At 46.0% G+C, this 19,374-nt stretch overlaps 1 protein-coding gene and 1 non-coding gene across 27 annotated transcripts in view; one reads left to right on the top strand and one right to left on the bottom strand.

Annotated features, from left to right (window-relative positions):
* The window catches only part of ZNF827 (zinc finger protein 827), a 166,937-nt gene extending 149,330 nt beyond the window's left edge, over nucleotides 1-17,607 (top strand). Inside the window, exons 9-15 of one of the 8 annotated variants that reach the window (XM_025438835.3) lie at nucleotides 40-177; nucleotides 1,596-1,767; nucleotides 2,842-3,008; nucleotides 11,444-11,635; nucleotides 11,992-12,169; nucleotides 13,843-13,909; nucleotides 15,688-15,828. In XM_025438835.3, the coding sequence (XP_025294620.1) occupies nucleotides 40-177; nucleotides 1,596-1,767; nucleotides 2,842-3,008; nucleotides 11,444-11,635; nucleotides 11,992-12,169; nucleotides 13,843-13,867 (872 nt within the window). In that variant the 3' untranslated portion in view covers nucleotides 13,868-13,909; nucleotides 15,688-15,828. Of the gene's footprint in view, nucleotides 1-39; nucleotides 178-1,595; nucleotides 1,768-2,841; nucleotides 3,009-11,443; nucleotides 11,636-11,991; nucleotides 12,183-13,842; nucleotides 14,898-15,687 lie in introns of those variants that run through there. The other 7 variants (XM_025438836.3, XM_025438838.3, XM_035699417.2 and 4 more) reach the window with 7 other exon arrangements.
* LOC112654370 (uncharacterized) overlaps nucleotides 1-19,374 on the bottom strand; it is a 100,216-nt gene that overhangs the window by 35,713 nt on the left and 45,129 nt on the right. For 6 of the 19 annotated variants that reach the window (XR_007402294.1, XR_004805395.2, XR_007402292.1 and 3 more), the window contains 2 exons: nucleotides 14,891-15,029; nucleotides 7,356-8,139 (listed from right to left, as the gene is read on the bottom strand). This is a non-coding gene — a transcript (uncharacterized LOC112654370). Of the gene's footprint in view, nucleotides 1-7,347; nucleotides 8,241-14,890; nucleotides 15,030-15,369; nucleotides 15,469-19,374 lie in introns of those variants that run through there. The other 13 variants (XR_007402291.1, XR_007402293.1, XR_007402303.1 and 10 more) reach the window with 9 other exon arrangements.

The raw sequence follows: 19,374 nt of genomic DNA, 5'->3' as shown, positions 1-19,374 counted from the left end.
CTTGTTTACCCCTCATGATGCTTTGCTCTTTTGGCCCAGAAACAGAAAAGATAGTACTAGAGGCAGGAAACGGATTGCCATCTTGGAAATTCAATGACCAGCTTTTCCCCTGTGATGTGTGTGGGAAAGTGTTTGGCCGCCAGCAGACATTGTCCCGACATCTCTCGCTGCACACAGGTGAGTCAGGTCCTCACTCCTGTTTTCTGCACTCTGGATCACCCAGCTTTTCTCTTCTCAACAAGTTGAGTTTCTCTAGAGGATTATAACAGAAAATGGTGGAAATGTTTCTGTCCTGGCACGTTCAAACTAAGGCCCCGGAAAAGGTTTTTATTTATATTGAAAGTAGGATGGATGAGAAAAGATACATGTGGGCTCGTGTAGGTAAAGTTCTCGAACTCTTAAGTAATGTACTGCTGTCATCTTGAGGGTGCAGGGGATGGGGACACACCCCATCTTACTGGTTTCATCCTAGAGTGGTAAATGGGAGCAGCAGAGGGACAGAGCAGCTGGTGGAGAAACTGTTGCTATCTTTACCTTCATGTAATAGTAGAGAAATGTGGCTGATTCTCCGTGTTGTGAAAGGGAAGGCAACCAAATTAAGACAGGATAAAGGAGGAATAAATAGTAACTTAATTAATGCAACAAAAATAAGTTCCTCCTCCCCCAGAAGAAAGGACTGTATTTTATCTTCACTGTGGGGGTCCTCCCCTGCCCTGCCAAGCCCCAGGCCACCAGCACTTAACATGTGGGACACCCCCCATAGTAATAATGATGAGAAAAACTTTTTTCCTCATTCTTTGCTGTGAGGTGAGTAAGACGGGCATTTTGTAAAGGCAAGCCCAGAAATACAAAGTAAGAATCCGGGAAAGAAAATGAAGTTGCTCCTTGCTTTTTCTGCTACCGCCTGCTACCTTTATCTGCACAATGAAAGCAAAGCCCGCTCCTTTTACTATAATTTGCTTGATTAATCGAATGAATTCAGAATGCCACTCTGGAAAGAGCCCTGAAACGTTGTCAGTTTTACGAGAGGTTTTTCATTAAGAAATTAATTGAAATTTTTAATTTTATTTACGTAAAATGAAAATTTCCCATTAAATTATTTCACACGAGTCATTTTCCCCCCTTTAATTTCATTAGTTTTTTATTTCTTGGCTGACCTAGGCCTGGAGCTTAGGGAAAATGATGAGGCTTCTCTTACACCAGTCCCAGGAAGGCTGTGTTCCATTCTCCTTTCCACAGCTAAGCGCCCACCCTCGGCAGATACGTGGGGAGCATGTGCACACACACAGTCACACATACACAATATTCTTTTACTCCTAGGGGGCTCCCCTTATCAAGAAGAGGGACCTATGGGTGTCTAGGAAAAAAGGAGATGGTCCAGTTGCCCTGGGACTTTATCTTTGAAAGTACTAATCCAGCAGTGAGCTGCTGCATAATGACTTTTAGAGACTACAGTTCCAAGGTGTTCCCTCTGTGGCCGTCTGCAAAGAGATTTGAACTCCCCCGAGCTTGATAGCGTTAAGTAGTCTCTTGCAAGGTGTTGGGTTTTCATTTTTGAGAGCGGTTTGGGTTTTCTCCTCTTCCTTCTCCCCCAGAGGAAAGAAAATACAAATGCCACTTGTGCCCCTATGCTGCTAAGTGCCGTGCGAACCTTAACCAGCACCTGACCGTCCACTCGGTGAAGCTGGTGAGTACGGACACTGAGGACATTGTCAGCGCCGTCACCTCTGAAGGCAGTGATGGGAAGAAGCACCCTTATTATTACAGGTGAGCTGTGAATGGAACCTTCCCCGACTTTCCTGCACACTCCCTGCCTGTGTGCTAGGGCACAGGTGATGAGATGCTGCTTCTCCGTCTCCGTGCCAACCTTCGCTTTAATAGTTGCTCTGCTGAGGCTGAACCGGGAAGCGGCGCTGACTCCTCTCTGGCTTGGGTGGCCCCAGTAGGATTAATTGAAAGGGACATGGTCTTGGAGGTGGCTTTCTGGGGTGGAACTCCGGAGAGTGACAGGGCTCTGGGAATTATTAGCTTTTAGGTTTGTGCAGCTGGGAAGTTTCTACCTTTGTAACAGAACACCTTGCCGCTTCCTGAGAATTGTCTTGAGGAGGAAAAGAGTAGGGAAAATAAATCTGAAACTCTGAGGAAATCGCCCTGAAAGCATTGCCTATTTTCCCCAGTCGTATTGTCTTCAGCACCTGAAATGCTGTATTTCCCTTCCACATTCGACCGCGAATCCATATTTGGTTTGGTTGCTAGATGATCCCAAGGTTCAGCATCTTGCCCAAGACGTAGACCATACAGACTGATGGAAACTTGCATTTTCATGAAATGTCCCCGTGGATGGGTGGCTTCTATCAGGAATTGTCAGACAGGAGTTGCTCCTGCTTGCAGTGCCATCCGAGGACTTGCACGTGCCTTCGGTCCTACACGGAAGGTTTCCGGGGCCAGAGAGAGGCTCACCGGGTATGCGGGGTGCTCGGAATTTATGAGTGTATCACCGCTGCTAACATCTTGGCAAGGCTGCGCCGCATCCCCTTGCCCAGAGGAATCAGTAAGGTGATGTGCAGCATCTGGAATCTCTGATTTTTAATTATCTTTATGATTATTTAGCATCATTATAGCATGTATGGGATTGTTACGTTATGCTGGCGCTTAGTCCACTTGGCACGGTGACCACTTCAGAGCCGTCCCAGAAGGCGGGAGAATTTTCTAATGCAAAAACCTTTTGGCGGGAGGAGAAACGTGTGCAAAGTCCAGTTTTCTGAGCGTACCACAAAGCCTCACTCCTCTCACTCTCCGTTGTTTTTTTTTTTTTTTTTCTTTTTTCATCCCCTCATTTAGCTGTCACGTGTGTGGATTTGAGACTGAGCTCAACGTCCAGTTTGTCAGCCACATGTCACTCCACGTGGACAAGGAGCAGTGGATGTTTTCCATCTGCTGCACCGCCTGTGACTTCGTCACCATGGAGGAAGCAGAGATGAAGGCTCACATTGGCACCAAGCACACAGGTGACCGTCACTGTCCGCCCTCCTGGCCTGCACGCCCGCGCGGGCAGAAGCATCCCTATCACCACGCGACCCGGGCCGTTTCTCCCTCCCAGCGAAGGCCCCGGGTGGCAGAGCCCCGCTGCTCTGCGGCCGCAGGGCCACGGCCTCCGGACGCCCCAGGCTCCCGCGTCGCTGGGCGGTGCTGAGCCGGCGGCGTGGCCCTCCCCGGGGTCCTCGTCGTAGGCGACGCCCCCAGCCTCGAGCGTCCCGCGGGGCACCCGGCCTCGCCGCTCCCGCATTCCGTGGCGGCGGCTTTCCAGAAGGGAGCCCGCTGCCCCGGCCGGCAGCCCAGACGCGACCCTCCGCGCCGCGCCGCGGCTGCTGGGACAGGCCGCCTGTCGGGGCTGCTCGGGGCCCGAGCGCCGCATCCCTGCGACGAGCCCGCGGGGCCAAGGCGCGGGCAGGGGCCGCCTTCGCTAGGGCTCCCGCCGCCTGGTTGACCTCGGTTCCGCGAAGGTCCCGCTGTGACGTCACCGCGCGGTTCTCTCGCGAGGGCGGGCGCCGGGGACGGCAGCGACGTCCGCACGTGCTCGCGCGCCCCGCCCCCCGCGCCGCTCGCAGCCCTGAGGCCTCCCTGGGCCGTAGCCGCCGCTTTGGTGACGCTTTGGTGACGCTTTGGTGACGTGGAGCCGCAGCGGTGAAAGCTCGCTTTTGCCGCGTCGGGCGGCGGTGACTGGAGGGCTGCGGAGGCGCCGCTTCCCAGTCGGTTATGGGCTCGAGCCGCCGTCGCGGTCGCGCCGGGGCGGCGGGCGAGCGGGAACCCGCGTCAAAGACCAAGGGAAGCAGCAGTCTCGGGAGTGGCTAACGGAGGCAAAGGCCGCCCCTCCTCCAGTGCTACCGGCTTTTCAGATATTTTTTTCCCTCCTTTCCGCGACTCTCCCATTCTGCCAGCCCTTTCCACACCCCAGGTTGGCCTGAGGCCGCTCAGGAACCTTCCTCCTCCCCCACCAGGCTCCAGCTCCTCGGCCACCACCCGCCTCAAGGAAACCATAGAAACCATAATGGCTGGGAAGCAGTTGGATTTAGAATCACTTGATTGTCACGGATGAAAACCTCACATTCACAAGTAACCAGTGCAAACACGCTCATGGCCACAAGAAACAGAGACATCTTGTTCCCTCCGAGGTGGTAGGGCTCCTTGTCTACCTGGGAAGAATATCCTCGTTTGTTAGCACAGAGACCGGAGTGAAATGCACTAAAGAAGTTGCTTTTTCAATACAGTAGAAGCCTTGAACAGTGCTGCTATTAGGGAATAAGGTTATAACCTTTTTATAGGTTTTTTTTTTTAGCCAGGGAAACTCAGAATTGCGTTTTGTTTTGTTTTTTCTTTTTCTTTCTTTTTTTTTTTTTAAGGGCCAGATAGTGAACATTTTAGGCTTTCAGGCCATACAGTTTCTGTCACTACATTCATTGGAATGAATTGGAATTTGAAAGTAGTGTAGACAATACACAAAAAAGCGAGCCTGGCACTGTTCCAATAAAACTTTATTTACAGAAACAGGAGGCTAGATTTGGCCAAATCTAGGGCTATAATTTGCTGACCGCTTTTATAAGCTAATGGTCTTCAACAATGAGAGTTTCTTGCATTTATTTAGTTGCTGTTGAAGTGTTTGAGTTTGACCCAAGATACGTCGATCGTCATCGGTTCATTAATAAGCTGTATGATTACAAAGTTATGATACAAGGCAGTATATATGCTACATGATACATATTATACTCCATATTCCTGAGAATAGGAAGCCTATCTAAGTTGCTGCTGTCTCTCAGGCACCTGGACCAGTGCCTGCACTGTGTAAGTGGAAACAAACGTTCATTCAGTGGATGAATATGTGTGTGCAAGCACATTTACACATGCTTGTGTGTGCTAAGCAAGAAAATTATTCTGATGAGGCCCTTATCAAACCCTGAGAGACTTATGCATTATAATCTATGTGGAAGTAGTTCCTTGGAATGGAGGAAAACATGCTTTGAATTCTAGATCCTAATTCTAGACCCCATGGTAGCATAAATAGGCGCTGCACTTCCAGAAATTCATTTTAACTTCTCTGGGCCTCCATCCATTCCTTGACTTTTTGAATGTGCAAGGGATGCCCAACAGGCATAAGATTCTATAATTCTATGGACCTTGTCATCCGACTTGATTTCCCTGTCCTAGGAATGGGCACCTATTATTTCAGTGAAATAGTCAAGAAATCTGTGGTGCTTTCTTGTTACAGACGTGAAGCTGTGATCTACAGGATGAGCTTTGTCTCCCACAGAATCCATGTGCTTTCTGTACTTCCTTCCTGGCTACTCTCACCCAGGGCACATTTGTGAACAGGGTGCTGCTGAGTGGGCACCTGAGGAACTGCCCTCTGTCTAGGTAGTTTCTTCTCAGTGACCCCTCCTTACCCTCTTGCTCCCACTCCCTGGCTCCTTGTGTCTGCAGAGAACATCAACAAGGGAAAAATATTCCCTCTGGTTTTCCTGATTTCCTCAACGCAGATTTTGCTGCAATTTTTCAATGTTGCAATAACAGCATTGAGGAATCTGAATAGCTATTTGGAAAATACAACCATCAATACCTTCACTTCACACCAACACCAAAATAAGTATCCGACAACTTACACAATCCCCATTAACAAATCAGCCCTAGAAACGCTTGAAGCAAATTAAATGTTTATCAAACTTCCAGAGTGAGAAGGATTTGTGAAAGCTTAAGTGAATCAAGAAATGGGAAAAGAAAAGAATCAAGAGATTTGATGCATAAATATATCGTCTTCTATTTGCAAAAGAAAAGGAAAAGAGAAGGAAAACAAAACCAAGAAAAACCAGTCTGAAAAATGTGTTGGTAAAAATGACAAAGGCTGATATATTTGCTACGTAGAAATGTCATATAAACTGGTAGGAAACACTTTAGGTCTCTAAGTGAAGAATTTACAAAAGGATAAAAACCGTCAATACACACACAAAAAAAAGAAATAAAAGCTAACCACTCAACATAAGGAAAAATATTCAACCTCACTAGCCATCAAATTAAAACTCAAGAGTGGTTTATGTTTCACCGATTGCATTAGGAGTGTGTTTTACAGTGTCACCCATGGTCACTGGATGCTGCTGATACTCTTATGGCCATGACCCTACAGAGTGGGAGAACATTTGAAAACTCATTAGGTGGTATAGACCAAGTGACTTGAAAATGCCTGTAACTCTGTAGTCCTTCTGGGAGTCTGTCTATAGGGGGAAAATATCAACCAATGGAATATTAATTTTTTTCTCTCTTTTTTAAGGAGTTACATGTGATTTGTAACTTTCTTTTTTTAATGACATTTATTTATTTTAGAGAGAAAGCATGCATGAACAAGCAGGGGGAGGGGCAGAGGGAGAGAGAATCTCAAGGAGACTCCTTGCTGAGTGCAGAGCCCAATTCGGGCCAGCTCGATCCCAGCACCCTGAGATCATGACCTGAACTGAGATCAGGAGTTGGCCACTCAACCAAGGGAGCCACCCAGGCACCCCTGAAATACTAATAATATTCACTTAAAATTCACTTTTAGGGCACCTGGGTGGCTCAGTGCTTAAGCATCTGCCTTTGACTCAGGTCATGATCCCAGGGTCCTGGGATCGAGTCCTGCATCAGGCTCCCTCCTGCTTCTCCCTCTGCCTGTGTCTCCACCTCTCTCTCTCTGTGTCTCTCATGAATAAATAAAATCTTTTAAAAAATAAATAATAAAATTCAATTTTAAGGCAATATTTTCAGTAGTGTAGGATAAGTCTACCCCATGGATATGATGCTATCATTTATTTTTTTAAAAAGATATATTTAGGGACACTTGGCTGGCTCAGCAGTTGAGCTCAGCAGGGGGGCTCAGGGGTCCTGGATGGGGTCCCAGGATCAGGTCCCACATTGGGCTCCTGCATGGAGCCTGCTTCTCCCTCTGCCTGTGTCTCTGCCTCTCTCTGTATTTCTCATGAATAGATAAATAAAATATTTTAAAAATATAAAAAATTAAAAAAAATAAAATATATTTGAGAGAAAGAGCATGAGCATGTGAGCAAAGAGGGATAGAGAGGGAGAGAAGTGGATCCCCACCGAGCATGAAGCCTGACCTGGCACTTGATCTCATGATCCTGAGATCATGACCTGAGCCGAAACCAAAAGTTGGATGTTTAAATGACTGAGCCACCCAGGTGCTCCAATACTACCTTTTGAAACCATTAATTTATGATTATTTTCTTTTTTTTTAAGATTTTATTTATTTATTCATGATAGACATAGAGAGAGAGAGAGAGAGAGAGAGGCAGAGGCAGAGACACAGGCAGAGGGAGAAGCAGGCTCCATGCCGGGAGCCCAACGTGGGACTCGATCCTGGGACTCCAGGATCACACCCTGGACCAAAGGCAGGCGCCAAACCGCTGAGCCACCCAGGGATCCCCTTTATAATTACTTTCATAAATTTTTTGAGAGCCAACTATGTGCCGGGTATATAAAACAGCATGGGAAAACACGAAGTGTTCATTATTGTTATCATTACTTATGTTATATTTTATAATAATAATGCATTCTATAATGTTTGCAATGAGCTAGGCATTGTTCTTGGTGCTGTATGTATAAAAACCCATTTAACCCTTACAACAAACATATGAAGCTGCTGATATTATCCCCATTTTTAAGATGAGATCGTTGAGGCACTAAATTAAATCCCTTGTCTTAAGTCGTTCAGCCATTAAGTGGTACGGGCAGCATTCAAACTCAGGTATTCTGGATCTGAAGTCCTTATTCTTAACTACTATGCAATTAATGGCAACAATTTTAAAACAGATATGCTTACTTCTAAAAAATATAAAAAGAAGTATATCAAAAATATGACGTTTATATTGAGGCAGCAAGACAATGGGTAATTTTTATAGTCTCAATTTATCATTTGGTGTCATTTTAGATTATGAAAGATTTAGTTTTAAGTTCTCTTTAGCTGGCTGTCCTGAAGTATGAGGTTGCATTACCTGTGCACAGATGTCCTTCACCAAGAATCTGTGTGCTGCTGAAAGTGAATGACCGCTTGGATCGAAGTGAGCCATGGACTGAGTTGACAAGGGCACCCCGGGTCACAGCCTACAGGAGTGAGAGCAGAGGAAGCGGTGGGGCTAAGGATTCCAACTTGAGCTGCCGTGGCTCTTTCCCCATGCCGAATCACAGAACGGCTGCCGTGGCACCTGTATATTGGTACATCTATTAATTTAGGCAGCTTTCCCCAGTGCTTTAAGCCTGAGGATACTTAGCTATTGCTAAAGATGGTAATTAAAATTATAGGCTTTGATTCTAAAAACTAATTTAAAATCATCACTTGCAAGATTCTATGGATAAGACCCACCTTAGATGATGGATTTGATGAAGCAATAGACTCAGGTCCCCCACCAAACATATTCTGTTTGTCTACAAAATGTGACTACCCTGGTTATATATTTAGGTAAGAGACTGGTAAGAGACTTGTACCAAGAGATGGGGAGGTTCCTATACTTCAAAGGCGTATTCCATCCCTCCTTGTGGGTCAGTGAGTGAGGTCACAGTGTCTGTCCAGGAACCAAGTTCAGTTCTGCCAGGAACAAGACTTGGAAACATTGCAAGAGGGTAAATATTTTTTCCTTCCTCTTTTTAAAAACTGTTTTAAATTGGACAAGTGATTTATGGTCCCTCTAGAAAATTTTGAAAACCAAATAAAAGAAAACAAACATACCGCCGATGATTTCACGCACTAGCTGTAACCACCATCAGCTTTGTTTACTTCTGGATTTTTTAATGCCCATATATAATATATGACTTATTTTTTAATCTCCTAATAAAGTTCATTTCTAGAGTTTACAATGACTAGATTTACTTAATTGACTGTTTTGAAGGGAACTGATGCACAGTCTCCCCATATTTCCTACCCTAACCTAAAATGATGGGACTGCTTCGATTTTGTTTGGGGAGAACAGACATCTTAACAATATCAAGTCTTCTAAACCATGAACAACGTAGAGCCCTCCTGTTATTTGGGGTGCATAACATACGTTGTTTTCATTACAGTCAGGTTCAAGTGATATAATACCATTTTGGGTGCAGTGTAAGAGCCTGACAAAAACATACTTCCCTGTCTCCTCTCCCAGCCTTTATGCTATCACTGTCAAATACTTATATATGTTATAAACCCTATATTACATTGTTCTTTAACAAAATTACTCTTATCTTTTAGAGATTTAAATAAGAAAACCTCATGTATTTAATCCATATAGTTGCCATTTCCTGTGCTTGTCATTCTTTTGTGTAGATTCACTTTTTACATTTCATGTCATTTTTCTTTTGCCTTAAAAATTTCTTTGAATTTTTTTTGTAATTCTAGTCTGCTGGTGATGAATTCTTCCTGCTTTTGGGGTGGGGAGGGAAGCTTCATTTTTTGAAATACATTTTCACATGGTATGAGATCTCAGATTGACAGTTGTTCCTTTCAGCACTTTAAAGATGGCGCTCCACTACTTCTCACTTGCATTGTTTCCAGTGAGAAATCTGCTGTCATCCTTATTTTTGTTCCTTTACACAGAATGTATCCTTCTTCCTCAGGCTGCCTTTTTGGATATTTTCTTTATCACTGGTTTTGAGCAATTGGATTATGATATCCCTTGCTGTAGATTTCATCTTTCTTATGCATGGGATTCGTTTTGCCTTTTGGATCTGAGGTTTATGGTTTTCCTCAAGTATAGAAAAGTTTTCACTCTTTCAGATTTTTCTGCCCTTTCCACCTGGTCAGGGACTCCAGTTATATTAAGCTACCTGAAGGCACCCCATAATCCACTGATGTACTTTTCATTTTTATACTACCCCCCCCCCCGTTTCATTGCAGATAATTTCTATCAGTGTTATTTATCTTCAAGGTTCATTAATCTTCTGTCATGTTGAAATTGCTGGTAATCCCATCCAGTGTACTTTTCATCTTAGACATAATTTTCATCTCTAGAAATTGATTTAGATCTTTGTTATTTTGTTATATCTTTCATATCTCTATTTAACATTTTGAATCTATAGAATATAGTTATAATTGTGCCTATGCCCTTGACTGCAAATTCTAATGGCTGTGTCAGTTCTAGGTCAGTTTTAACTGGTTGGTTTTTCTCCCTGTTTTGGGTTGTGTTTTCTTGTTTCTGGGCATGCCTGCTAATCTTTGTTTGAATGTCAAACATAGTGATTTGCCTTGCTGGGTGCTGGATATTTTATATTCCCATAAAAATTCTTGACCTTTGTTTTAGGATGCAGTTAATCACTTGGAAAATTTGACTCCTTTGGATTTTGCTTTTGTGGCTTGTCAGGCAGGTCTGGAGCAGTGATCCAAGTAGCGCCGATCATTACCCACTCCTAAGAGATCTTCCTCAGTTTCCTACCCAATGCCTTGAGAATAGCAAGTCTTTCTAATCTGGCTACTAATGGAAACAGCAGTGTTTTCCAAGCCTTTCACATGACTTTTTTCCCTGCAGCCTTGGGTGGTTTTCTCACACGTGTGCTCTGGTCCCTACTCTGCTGAATTACTCATGGGGGACCCTCTGCAGGTCTTTGAGTTCTTCCTCTGTACAGCTCTCTGCCCTCTGGTACCCTGCCCTGCCAATCTAGCCATATTGATCTCCCCAGGCCCTCAGCACTGTCCTCTCAATTCAATATGAATCTGACGGGCAGTTCCCCATCCCTGCACTGCAGCCTAGGAAAGTAAAATCTCTCAAGGCAGGAAGTGGACCACCTCTTTCCTGTCTCTCAGGGATCAGTCTTCAGTGTCTGATGTCCAGTGCTGTAAAAACTATTGTTTGGGGGAGGGGGGAACAACTATTGTTTGATATAGTTTGTCTGGTTTTGTTTTAGTTATTTCAGTAGCAGTAGTAAATCCAGTCTCTGGCACTTCATCTTGAGTGGAATCATTAGTCTCCTGACACTGGATTTTAATGGCCTACTGACTGGTTTACTTCTGGTTTTGAGGGAGAATCCAGTGCCCTGATGAAGACATGGATCTTGGAGTCGAACCATCTGAAATCTCTGCTCCACCACTTCCTAGCATGTGACATAGGCCAGTTACCCTGACTGTGCCACCCCTGCCCCTCATCTGTAAAATGGGAGTGATAACAGTTGTGTCTCATTGGATTTTTGAGAAGATAAAATGAGATAATGTGTTTAAAGCATTACAGACTTCCCAGGTATCACAGGTGTCATCAAGTGTGTAGATGAGGGGGAAGTAGGATCCCAGTGGTGCCTGGGACCACTGAAAAGCTCACCTGTGTTCCCTAAATGATGGTGTAGTCATGAGACCCAATTCTCCCACCCCCAATTGCTATTATTAGAGTGTTATCATCTCCCAAATAACAGACCTGGGTTTTTTTGGGGGGGTTTGTGTTTGTTTCAGGAGAAGACAGGAAGACCCCCAGTGAATCAAATAGCCCCTCTTCATCCTCCCTCTCAGCTCTGAGTGATTCAGCCAACAGCAAAGATGATTCAGACAGCTCTCAGAAAAACAAGAGTGGGAACAACCTGCTGGTCATCTCTGTTGTGCCTGGGAGCCAGCCCTCAGTGAATAGTGACGAAAAGCCAGAGAAAGGTAAGGGAGGAGGTGGGTTGGCCTACTTAAAAATAAACCCTTGAGGAGTGATGTTGGAAAACAGACATTAGGCCTAGGAACAGCATATTGCTGTCACCTAAAATTCTCATTTCTTTTGGCTTGATTTGCATCCAAATATGGGGTGGATGGATGGGCAGTGTGGCATTGATTCTGGAGCTGTATGTTTAACTCCTTTACCACAGAGATGCAGGGAACAGTGCCTGAAAGGGTATAGCTGAGAAGAAGAGAAACCAGGAGATGTCTGTCCCACTCCTGCCCTCCTGTCCCTCTGCCCCATGCTGCACAGCCCCCCCACCGCCCCCCTGTACAATACAACCCAGCTCCCGTCCTTTCAGGGTTCGAATGCGTTTTTTGCAACTTTGTCTGCAAGACGAAGAACATGTTTGAGCGCCATCTGCAGATACACCTCATCACCCGGATGTTTGAGTGTGACGTGTGCCACAAGTTCATGAAGACACCTGAACAGTTGCTGGAGCATAAGAAATGCCACACTGTCCCCACCGGTGGGCTCAAGTAAGGAAAGCAAGTACAAAACCTTTTACTGTGTTGTTATTAAATACCCTCCCCCATCCCTCCCTTACCCCCTCCCCTGAAGGTTTTGGGTCATGAAGAAGGGAGAGCTTGGCATGGGGCTAGTTAGTTAGGCACCTCTGCTACCTTTAGCTGGACATGAATCAGACCTGTTCCCCAGGGGGTCAGCAGACGCAGCAGGAGAATCCATTTCACAAATTTCCCAGGATTCCTGGCAAGCAAGAAGACCTGTCGGAGCAGCTCAGCATGCAGGGGATCGACTCATCCTATACTGCTTAAGTTTTGTTCAGACTTGATTTTATGGACTCAGGGGTTAGTGTCCCCAAGTGTAAACCATTACACTGTCACAGCACTTTACCACCTCTATTTTTTAAGATAACTTGCCATATATCTTTTTAAACAAGCATTACAACAACCCCATCTGCACCCCACCCCCAAATATTGGACCCTTGCCTTTCTGAACAGGCAGGAAGCAGTGTTTTTCAGGCAGAGATCATGTGTCTCATGTCTTCCTGCAAACATGCCTTATGGCTTCCCAGGAGCGGCAATTGGGATCTCCCTCACTAGCTTTCATGAGATCTGACATCGCCAGGCACACGTTATTCACAGATCCCCAAAGACCTAGACAACAAGCATTATCATTAACCAATATTTGCAAGAAGCCCTCTGGTCTGAAGTGAGACCCGTCAGTTATTACCAAACGCACGGTGTGTCTGGCTTGATAATAGGCGCTGAAGGGCAAACGAGGAATAAAACATAATTTCTACCCTCAGGAAATGTATGTCCTAGCACTAGCAGAATTTAATCTTCCCAATGATTCTTCTAATCAGCCCCTGTTCACAAAGCATTTATGATCTAGTAGAGAAAGAAGCATATGTCGTTTAGTACACAAAGACACCCAAGTTTCAAGGCACAATTATTCCTGTTTAGTTGCAATAATCATGTAATTAAAGGAATGAAAATTTATATTTTACTTAACACAAGAAAAAAAAAAACCTCTTGTTTTTAAACATTTTTATCTTTGAAACTAACAAATTGCCAGAGAGGTTGGCATGACTCTTCTAAATGGGCAAGGGATGGAGAGACCCCAAAAGGATCCTGTGGGTCAAGTGTTGGGGCAGTTCAGGGTTGACCCCTCCAGGCTCCTGCCTGGTCAGAGGCACCCTCCTCAAAAATTTTCCCACACAGAGGAGTCAATGAGCAGCACTGACTGTCAAATTCTATTTTCTTTCATACTTGGGGGCACTTAGGTGGGAGAGGGAGGGGAGGTTTGCAGGGATGGGGGAGGGGAGATTATAATTCAAGCCAGCCAGTAAATGGGAAATGCCCAGCAAGAGCTTATTTGGGAATCTGATTTGGTTTGTTCCCACTGTCCCTTTCTAAATACTTGTATACTCTTATTAAAAAAAAAAAAAAAAAAAAAAAAAAAAAGGTATTTCTGTGGTTGGACTAGAGCTCGTTGCCCTTTCCCAGCAGCCCCATCACACCCATTAACTCTGCGGCCCCTGCCAGTTGTGGCTTCGTCAGTTAGCCCTTCCTTGGGGACCTACGGAGTCCCAAGCCTCCGTCCCATTGGGGAGAATGCACAGTGAATGCTGATGCTTTTGCCAGTCCAGACACTTCCGGTGTGGTGCTAACGGTCCCCTGTGTAATAGTTTATGTTCTAGGATGACCAAGTAGAAGAATACTTTGAAAAAATTGATAATGCCTTCTGGCTATACAGTGAGTCTTTGTTTTGTTTTGTTTTGTTTTCCCTTTGCTATATCAGAGAATTAATTTGGCTGAGAGAGTGTCTTTACAATAAATAATGGGAGCACGGAAAACCCTTAGCACTTTGCCTGAGCAGCGGAAGAAAGATTGAGCTGTGGGTCACAGAAATGTTCTTAAAATGAAACGGACTGCCGATGTCTAAATTGCTTTTCTGTGATGGAACTGCTTGTACTCTATATCCTGTTCATAATGCAGATCAAATAAGATTATACTATTATTTTTCTTTTGCCGTAGCTCAGGACAGTGGTGAGTTTCAGACTCCTCTAGGTAAGGCCCAGCTTGGCGTAGGGGTTGTGTGTGCACCTGACCTGGGAATGGGCTTTATATTTCTCTCGTGTGCACTCTTCTGTGAGCTGAGGTTCAAAGGCTAACGGCGAGCTTGGCGCTGAGGAGCAGTGCACGGTGCACTTGGTTGTGTTGGGCTCTGCTGAACACCTCTCCAGACCCTCAGGGGACATTTCACTCCTGGGCCCCTGCCCTGCAGGTGCCAAGCCAGAGCTGAGGCAGCCACTTTTGCATCTGCATTCTTTTTGTAAAGAGAGCAAACACGCTACAGCTATCATTTCAGCCACCAACTTGAGCCTTGCAGCTTCCAAAAGAGAAGCTCAGCAAAATCTGTAAACATGCCCTCACTGCTCCTCCTAGCCCCTCTGGACAGCCAGGAGGCCAGGGGGTGGCATAGCCTCACTGCATAGGGTAGAGAAACCGAGCCACGGAGAGGCCCATGCTTTGTCCCAGGGCAGATCCAGCTATAGCCCGATAAGGTGACGGAGCTGGGACCAGAATCTGCCAAAATTTTGTGTAGAGACCAATCCAGTACTGAATCAGTGCCTATTGAGCACTGCAGAGAACGCAGAAGAAATGTAAGATGTGGTCCTGCCCACTGAGAATTTATGATCCACCCGGATTACTATTATTTCCACGATGTGATACCGTTTTAATAATGTCTCTGGACTCTGGATAGCAGCTGCCTCCCTCCCTCCTCCTTCATTAGCGATGGGCTGGTGGGTGGGCCTTCCTCTGCCAAGCCCGGTCCTGGTCCTCAGCTGCCTTCCTTGATGGAGAACCAGGGCTGTAGGAGACAGGACTCATGAGTACAGATTTAGGTACACACACACACACACACACACACACAGGCCTTCTCATCCTAACCACCTTTTAATAAGCACGATTCTGACCCCTACGACTTTCTGTTTGCTGGAGGTAGCTCTCCCCCTATAAGCTGTTCTTCAAAACTCTTAGCCTTTCTGCGTGTGCTTGGTGTGGTGCATGAAAAGTCGATTCTCTGTGTTGCTCCCATCTAGAGGGGAGGTCACGAGGTCTAGACCTCTGCTGTGTCTGGGGGGTGCAGGGTGGGCTCCCGGGAACAGGGAATGGGGTGGGCGGAAGGTCGGAGGGGAGCCGCTGCTTACTTGTTCCCCGCACTTTCTCTGCTCCCCTTCCTGTGGGCTGGTGCTCAGGGATCCAGCCAGAAGACCCACAGTAGGTAGGGCACCTTGCCGGAGCTCCTCCTTGGGGGGATAGCTCTGTCAGCAGAGAAGCCCAGAGGGTGGTCCTAACACCCCCCCCCCCCCAGAGGCGGCAGGGCAGGGGTAGGGGCAGGCCAGGCCCCAGAGTCTGGAGGTGGAGGGGGGCGGAGGCGGGGAGGCCGGCGAGGAGGGGAGGAGCAGCTGGGTGCCGCTGCCAGGCCCGGCTGATCCCCCGTTTCCCTGCTCTCCCCCTCCCGGCAGGTGCCCGCTCTGCATCTATTCCACCAACCGCCCCGCCGCCATGGAGTGCCACCTCAAGACCCACTACAGGATGGAGTACAAGTGCCGGATCTGCCAGACGGTGAAGGCCAACCAGCTGGAGCTGGAGACGCACACCCGGGAGCATCGCCTGGGCAACCACTACAAGTGCGACCAGTGCGGCTACCTGTCCAAGACCGCCAACAAGCTCATCGAGCACGTGCGCGTCCACACCGGGGAGCGGCCCTTTCACTGTGACCAGTGCAGCTACAGCTGCAAGCGAAAGGACAATCTCAACCTGCACAAGAAGCTGAAGCACGCCCCACGCCAGACCTTCAGCTGCGAGGAGTGCCTGTTCAAGACCACACACCCTTTCGTCTTCAGCCGCCACGTCAAGAAGCACCAGAGTGGGGACTGCCCCGAGGAGGACAAGAAGGGCCCGTGTCCGGCCCCCAAGGAACCAGCCGGCCCCGGGGCCCCGCTCCTCGTTGTCGGGAGCCCCCGGAGCCTCCTGTCTCCCCTGTCGGTCATGTCCGCCTCGCAGGCTCTGCAGACCGTGGCCCTGTCGGCTGCACACGGCGGTGGCTCAGAGCCCAACCTGGCCTTCAAGGCTCTGGCCCTCAACGGCTCCCCTGTGCGCTTTGACAAGTACCGGAACTCGGATTTTGCCCATCTCATTCCCTTGACGATGTTGTACCCCAAGAACCACTTGGATCTCACATTCCACCCTCCCCGACCTCAGACTGCGCCGCCCAGCATCCCCTCCCCCAAACACTCCTTCCTCGCCTATCTCGGACTAAGAGAACGAGCAGAGACTGTCTGAGGGCAGCCGTGTTCTGTACCAAAAACAAAGAGACAGAGACAAAAACAAAAAACACAAAACCCACAAAACTTAAACACAACCCCAGCAGGTGTATGTTGCTGCAAAAGCTACAGACCCCCTGGGTCTGAACCATGTGTACTGTATATCTTTAGTAAGGAATAGAGAATTGGCTCTGTGTGTATACCTATTGCATTGACCTGAAAGCTGCTTTATCCAATCTTCAGAGGTGACCTACTGCATACTTCTACCTTCAGAGGCATGCCTCCCCAGCCACCCACTCCCATTCTCAGCCCTTTTCCGTATTTTTATCTGAAAGGAATTTTGTCTTGTTAAACCCTAAAGAGAGTGTCCTTAATAGCAATCAGCACTTGTAAGCTTATATACTGGTGCATTTCGTTTTCTGTTGGGTGAATGGGGTGTATGGTGTCGTGGATTCTGGAGGAGAAAGCCGTGTGTTGTGTGCCATGACATTTCTGTTGCACATTTCTTTGTACTGGCCTCCTTAACAGCGATGAACATTCTGTTTCCCTCCTGGGATGAGAACTCTCATCCATTACAATCTCTCCCCAAGCTCCTTCATCACCTTTCCCTCTCTATTTTATAGCTACAGAGTGGTAGGGCCTGGTGCTTAGTCGACGAAAGACTGGTAGACACCCACAGTGCTGCTTGAGATTTCCGACTGAGCGCCAGAGACCTTGTGCTCAGATCTTCTTGGTTATGAAGATGCGAGAACCGAGAGTCCGCTCTGGAAGAAATATCTCGCAGCACTGCAGCCAATATCACAAAACTTAAGTGTGTTTTGTGTGTGTGTGTCCATACGTATACAATGTGTATGGTACACACACACAGTGCATCATTTTTTAAGGGCAGATTATATATATATATATATATATATGATTTTCTATATTTATATATATATATATGATGTATTAATTCAGTGGTTACCGTTCATTTGCAGGCAAAAAAAAATGGTATGAGTGAAAAATTTTATGGTTGATAAATCCAGCCAAGGAGATTAAAGGGGTTTGGATAAATTCTGGGTATAAATGCTCAGACTAAAAAAAAAAAAAAAAAAAAAAAAAAAAAAGAAAAAAAAGAAACGGCAGTTTTGCACAGTGCTTTGGTCTTGCACTAGTTTTTGTTTCTCATCTGCAAAAAAAAAGAGTAAAATAAAAGGAAGAAAATGTACCTTTTATATGGAATGAGTAGACTGTATGTTTGAAAATTTTGTCACAACCTCTTTGACATATAACGACCCAACAAAAAAGGTGCTGTTTAGTCCTACGGTTCAATTCATGCCCCTGAGAAGTTTCCCTTGTGTTTGCAGATCGTCTGGCTATAGCGGTATTCTCCATGTTATTAATTATTCTGTATTCCATTTTGTTAACGCCTGGTAGATATAACCTGCTAGGAGGCTAACTTTATACTTATTTAAAGCTTTTATTTTGTGGTCATTAAAATGGCAACTTATGCGCAGCACTTTATTGCAGCAAAAAGCAGATGTCGATTGGTTACATAGCCCCTTGCAAATCTTAAAAAGTAATGGGAGATTTAAAAAGAAAAGGAAAAGAATCTTTGGCCGACTATCTTAATCGCTTGTATTTGTAAGACAACAGAATTTCCAGTATGAAACAGGCTGAAAGAGCAGGAAGAAATGTGCTTTGTATAATAATGGGAAGTTTGGAATATAAAAGTCTATATATTATTTATCTATTGAAGAACTGGTGTACAAGAGGAATGCTTTCTTACTGCGTTGCTGTGTTCCATCATGTGTTATCCTAGAGTTGGGATTTTTCCTTTCATCTGTTTCACCAGGGGAAAATAAAAGCATCCCTTATTTTCTTCTCTAGTCAGTTTGCTTCACTGAAAGCCCCCTCGAACCTGGTACAGTTCGACAGGAAGCCAGAAGACTGTACCATCTGTCCACACCATGGGCTCCCCCACCCCATACCCACCCTCCTCCCCCTCAGACCTAGCAGGTGTGCTCCACTTCCCTTTGCCAGTCATCCAGCCCTGGCAAACCTGTTTACACTAAGGAGATGTCCCCAGGGGCAGGGAGGCTGAGCCAGCTAGGGCAGGAAGCTCCTGAACCCTCGGTCATTCTCCAGCAGAGACATTTGTCCTTGGCTCTGTTAGAAGCGTCGTTCAACCTCGCCATGTCAATGTCTCAGTAAAAGACACTAGACAGTTATGGACAATACACTCCAAGAATACTGGGCTTATGGGTGGGTTGGTTTTTTAAAAGTCCTGTCTTTATCCCCATGTAATGGAGAATGTGCCACTTGGCTAATAATGTGCTTTCAAATCTACAAGTTCAGTGATGACAGAAGAGGGCCATGGTGATCCCATAGAGGCTGGCAGGAAAGGTGAATCGCACATAAGCACCAGCAGGTTAAAAACCTGAAAGAGTGGCCCTGACGGTTGGGACTACAGGTTTTACAGCATGCCACTTGTGCAATATGAGGTCCTAGGTCGAAACCTTCAAGACTGAGAGGGGTGTTGGAAGGAGATGTTTACTGCTCAAATGCCATGCATTTCACTGCTTGCCACTGAACTTGTATTTGAATGACTTAGTTATGCTTAATGTAATTGGGCAACTTTTTTAGCACTTTGGAAAGAGTCATCAATCTTTCTGGTAAATTATAAAAGTTTTCTGAGTGAGAAAAGGTGTGTTTGGAGTTTGTTTGACTTTTTATATTATTATTATTGTTATTAATAAAGAAAAATCTACAGCATTTTTCAGACTCCACCGAGATAATATATACCCCCGAATTTGGTTTGCAGTTCGATACTCAGGGAAGGATTATTCCATAGATATCCTTTCCGTGTAAAACACTAACGTCTTTGAGAAATTCACCTGCCAACTA

This window comes from Canis lupus, chromosome 15 (genome assembly GCF_003254725.2).
Source record: "Canis lupus dingo isolate Sandy chromosome 15, ASM325472v2, whole genome shotgun sequence".
Lineage (NCBI taxonomy): Eukaryota > Metazoa > Chordata > Mammalia > Carnivora > Canidae > Canis > Canis lupus.
This window is presented reverse-complemented; position numbering and strand designations above follow the sequence as displayed.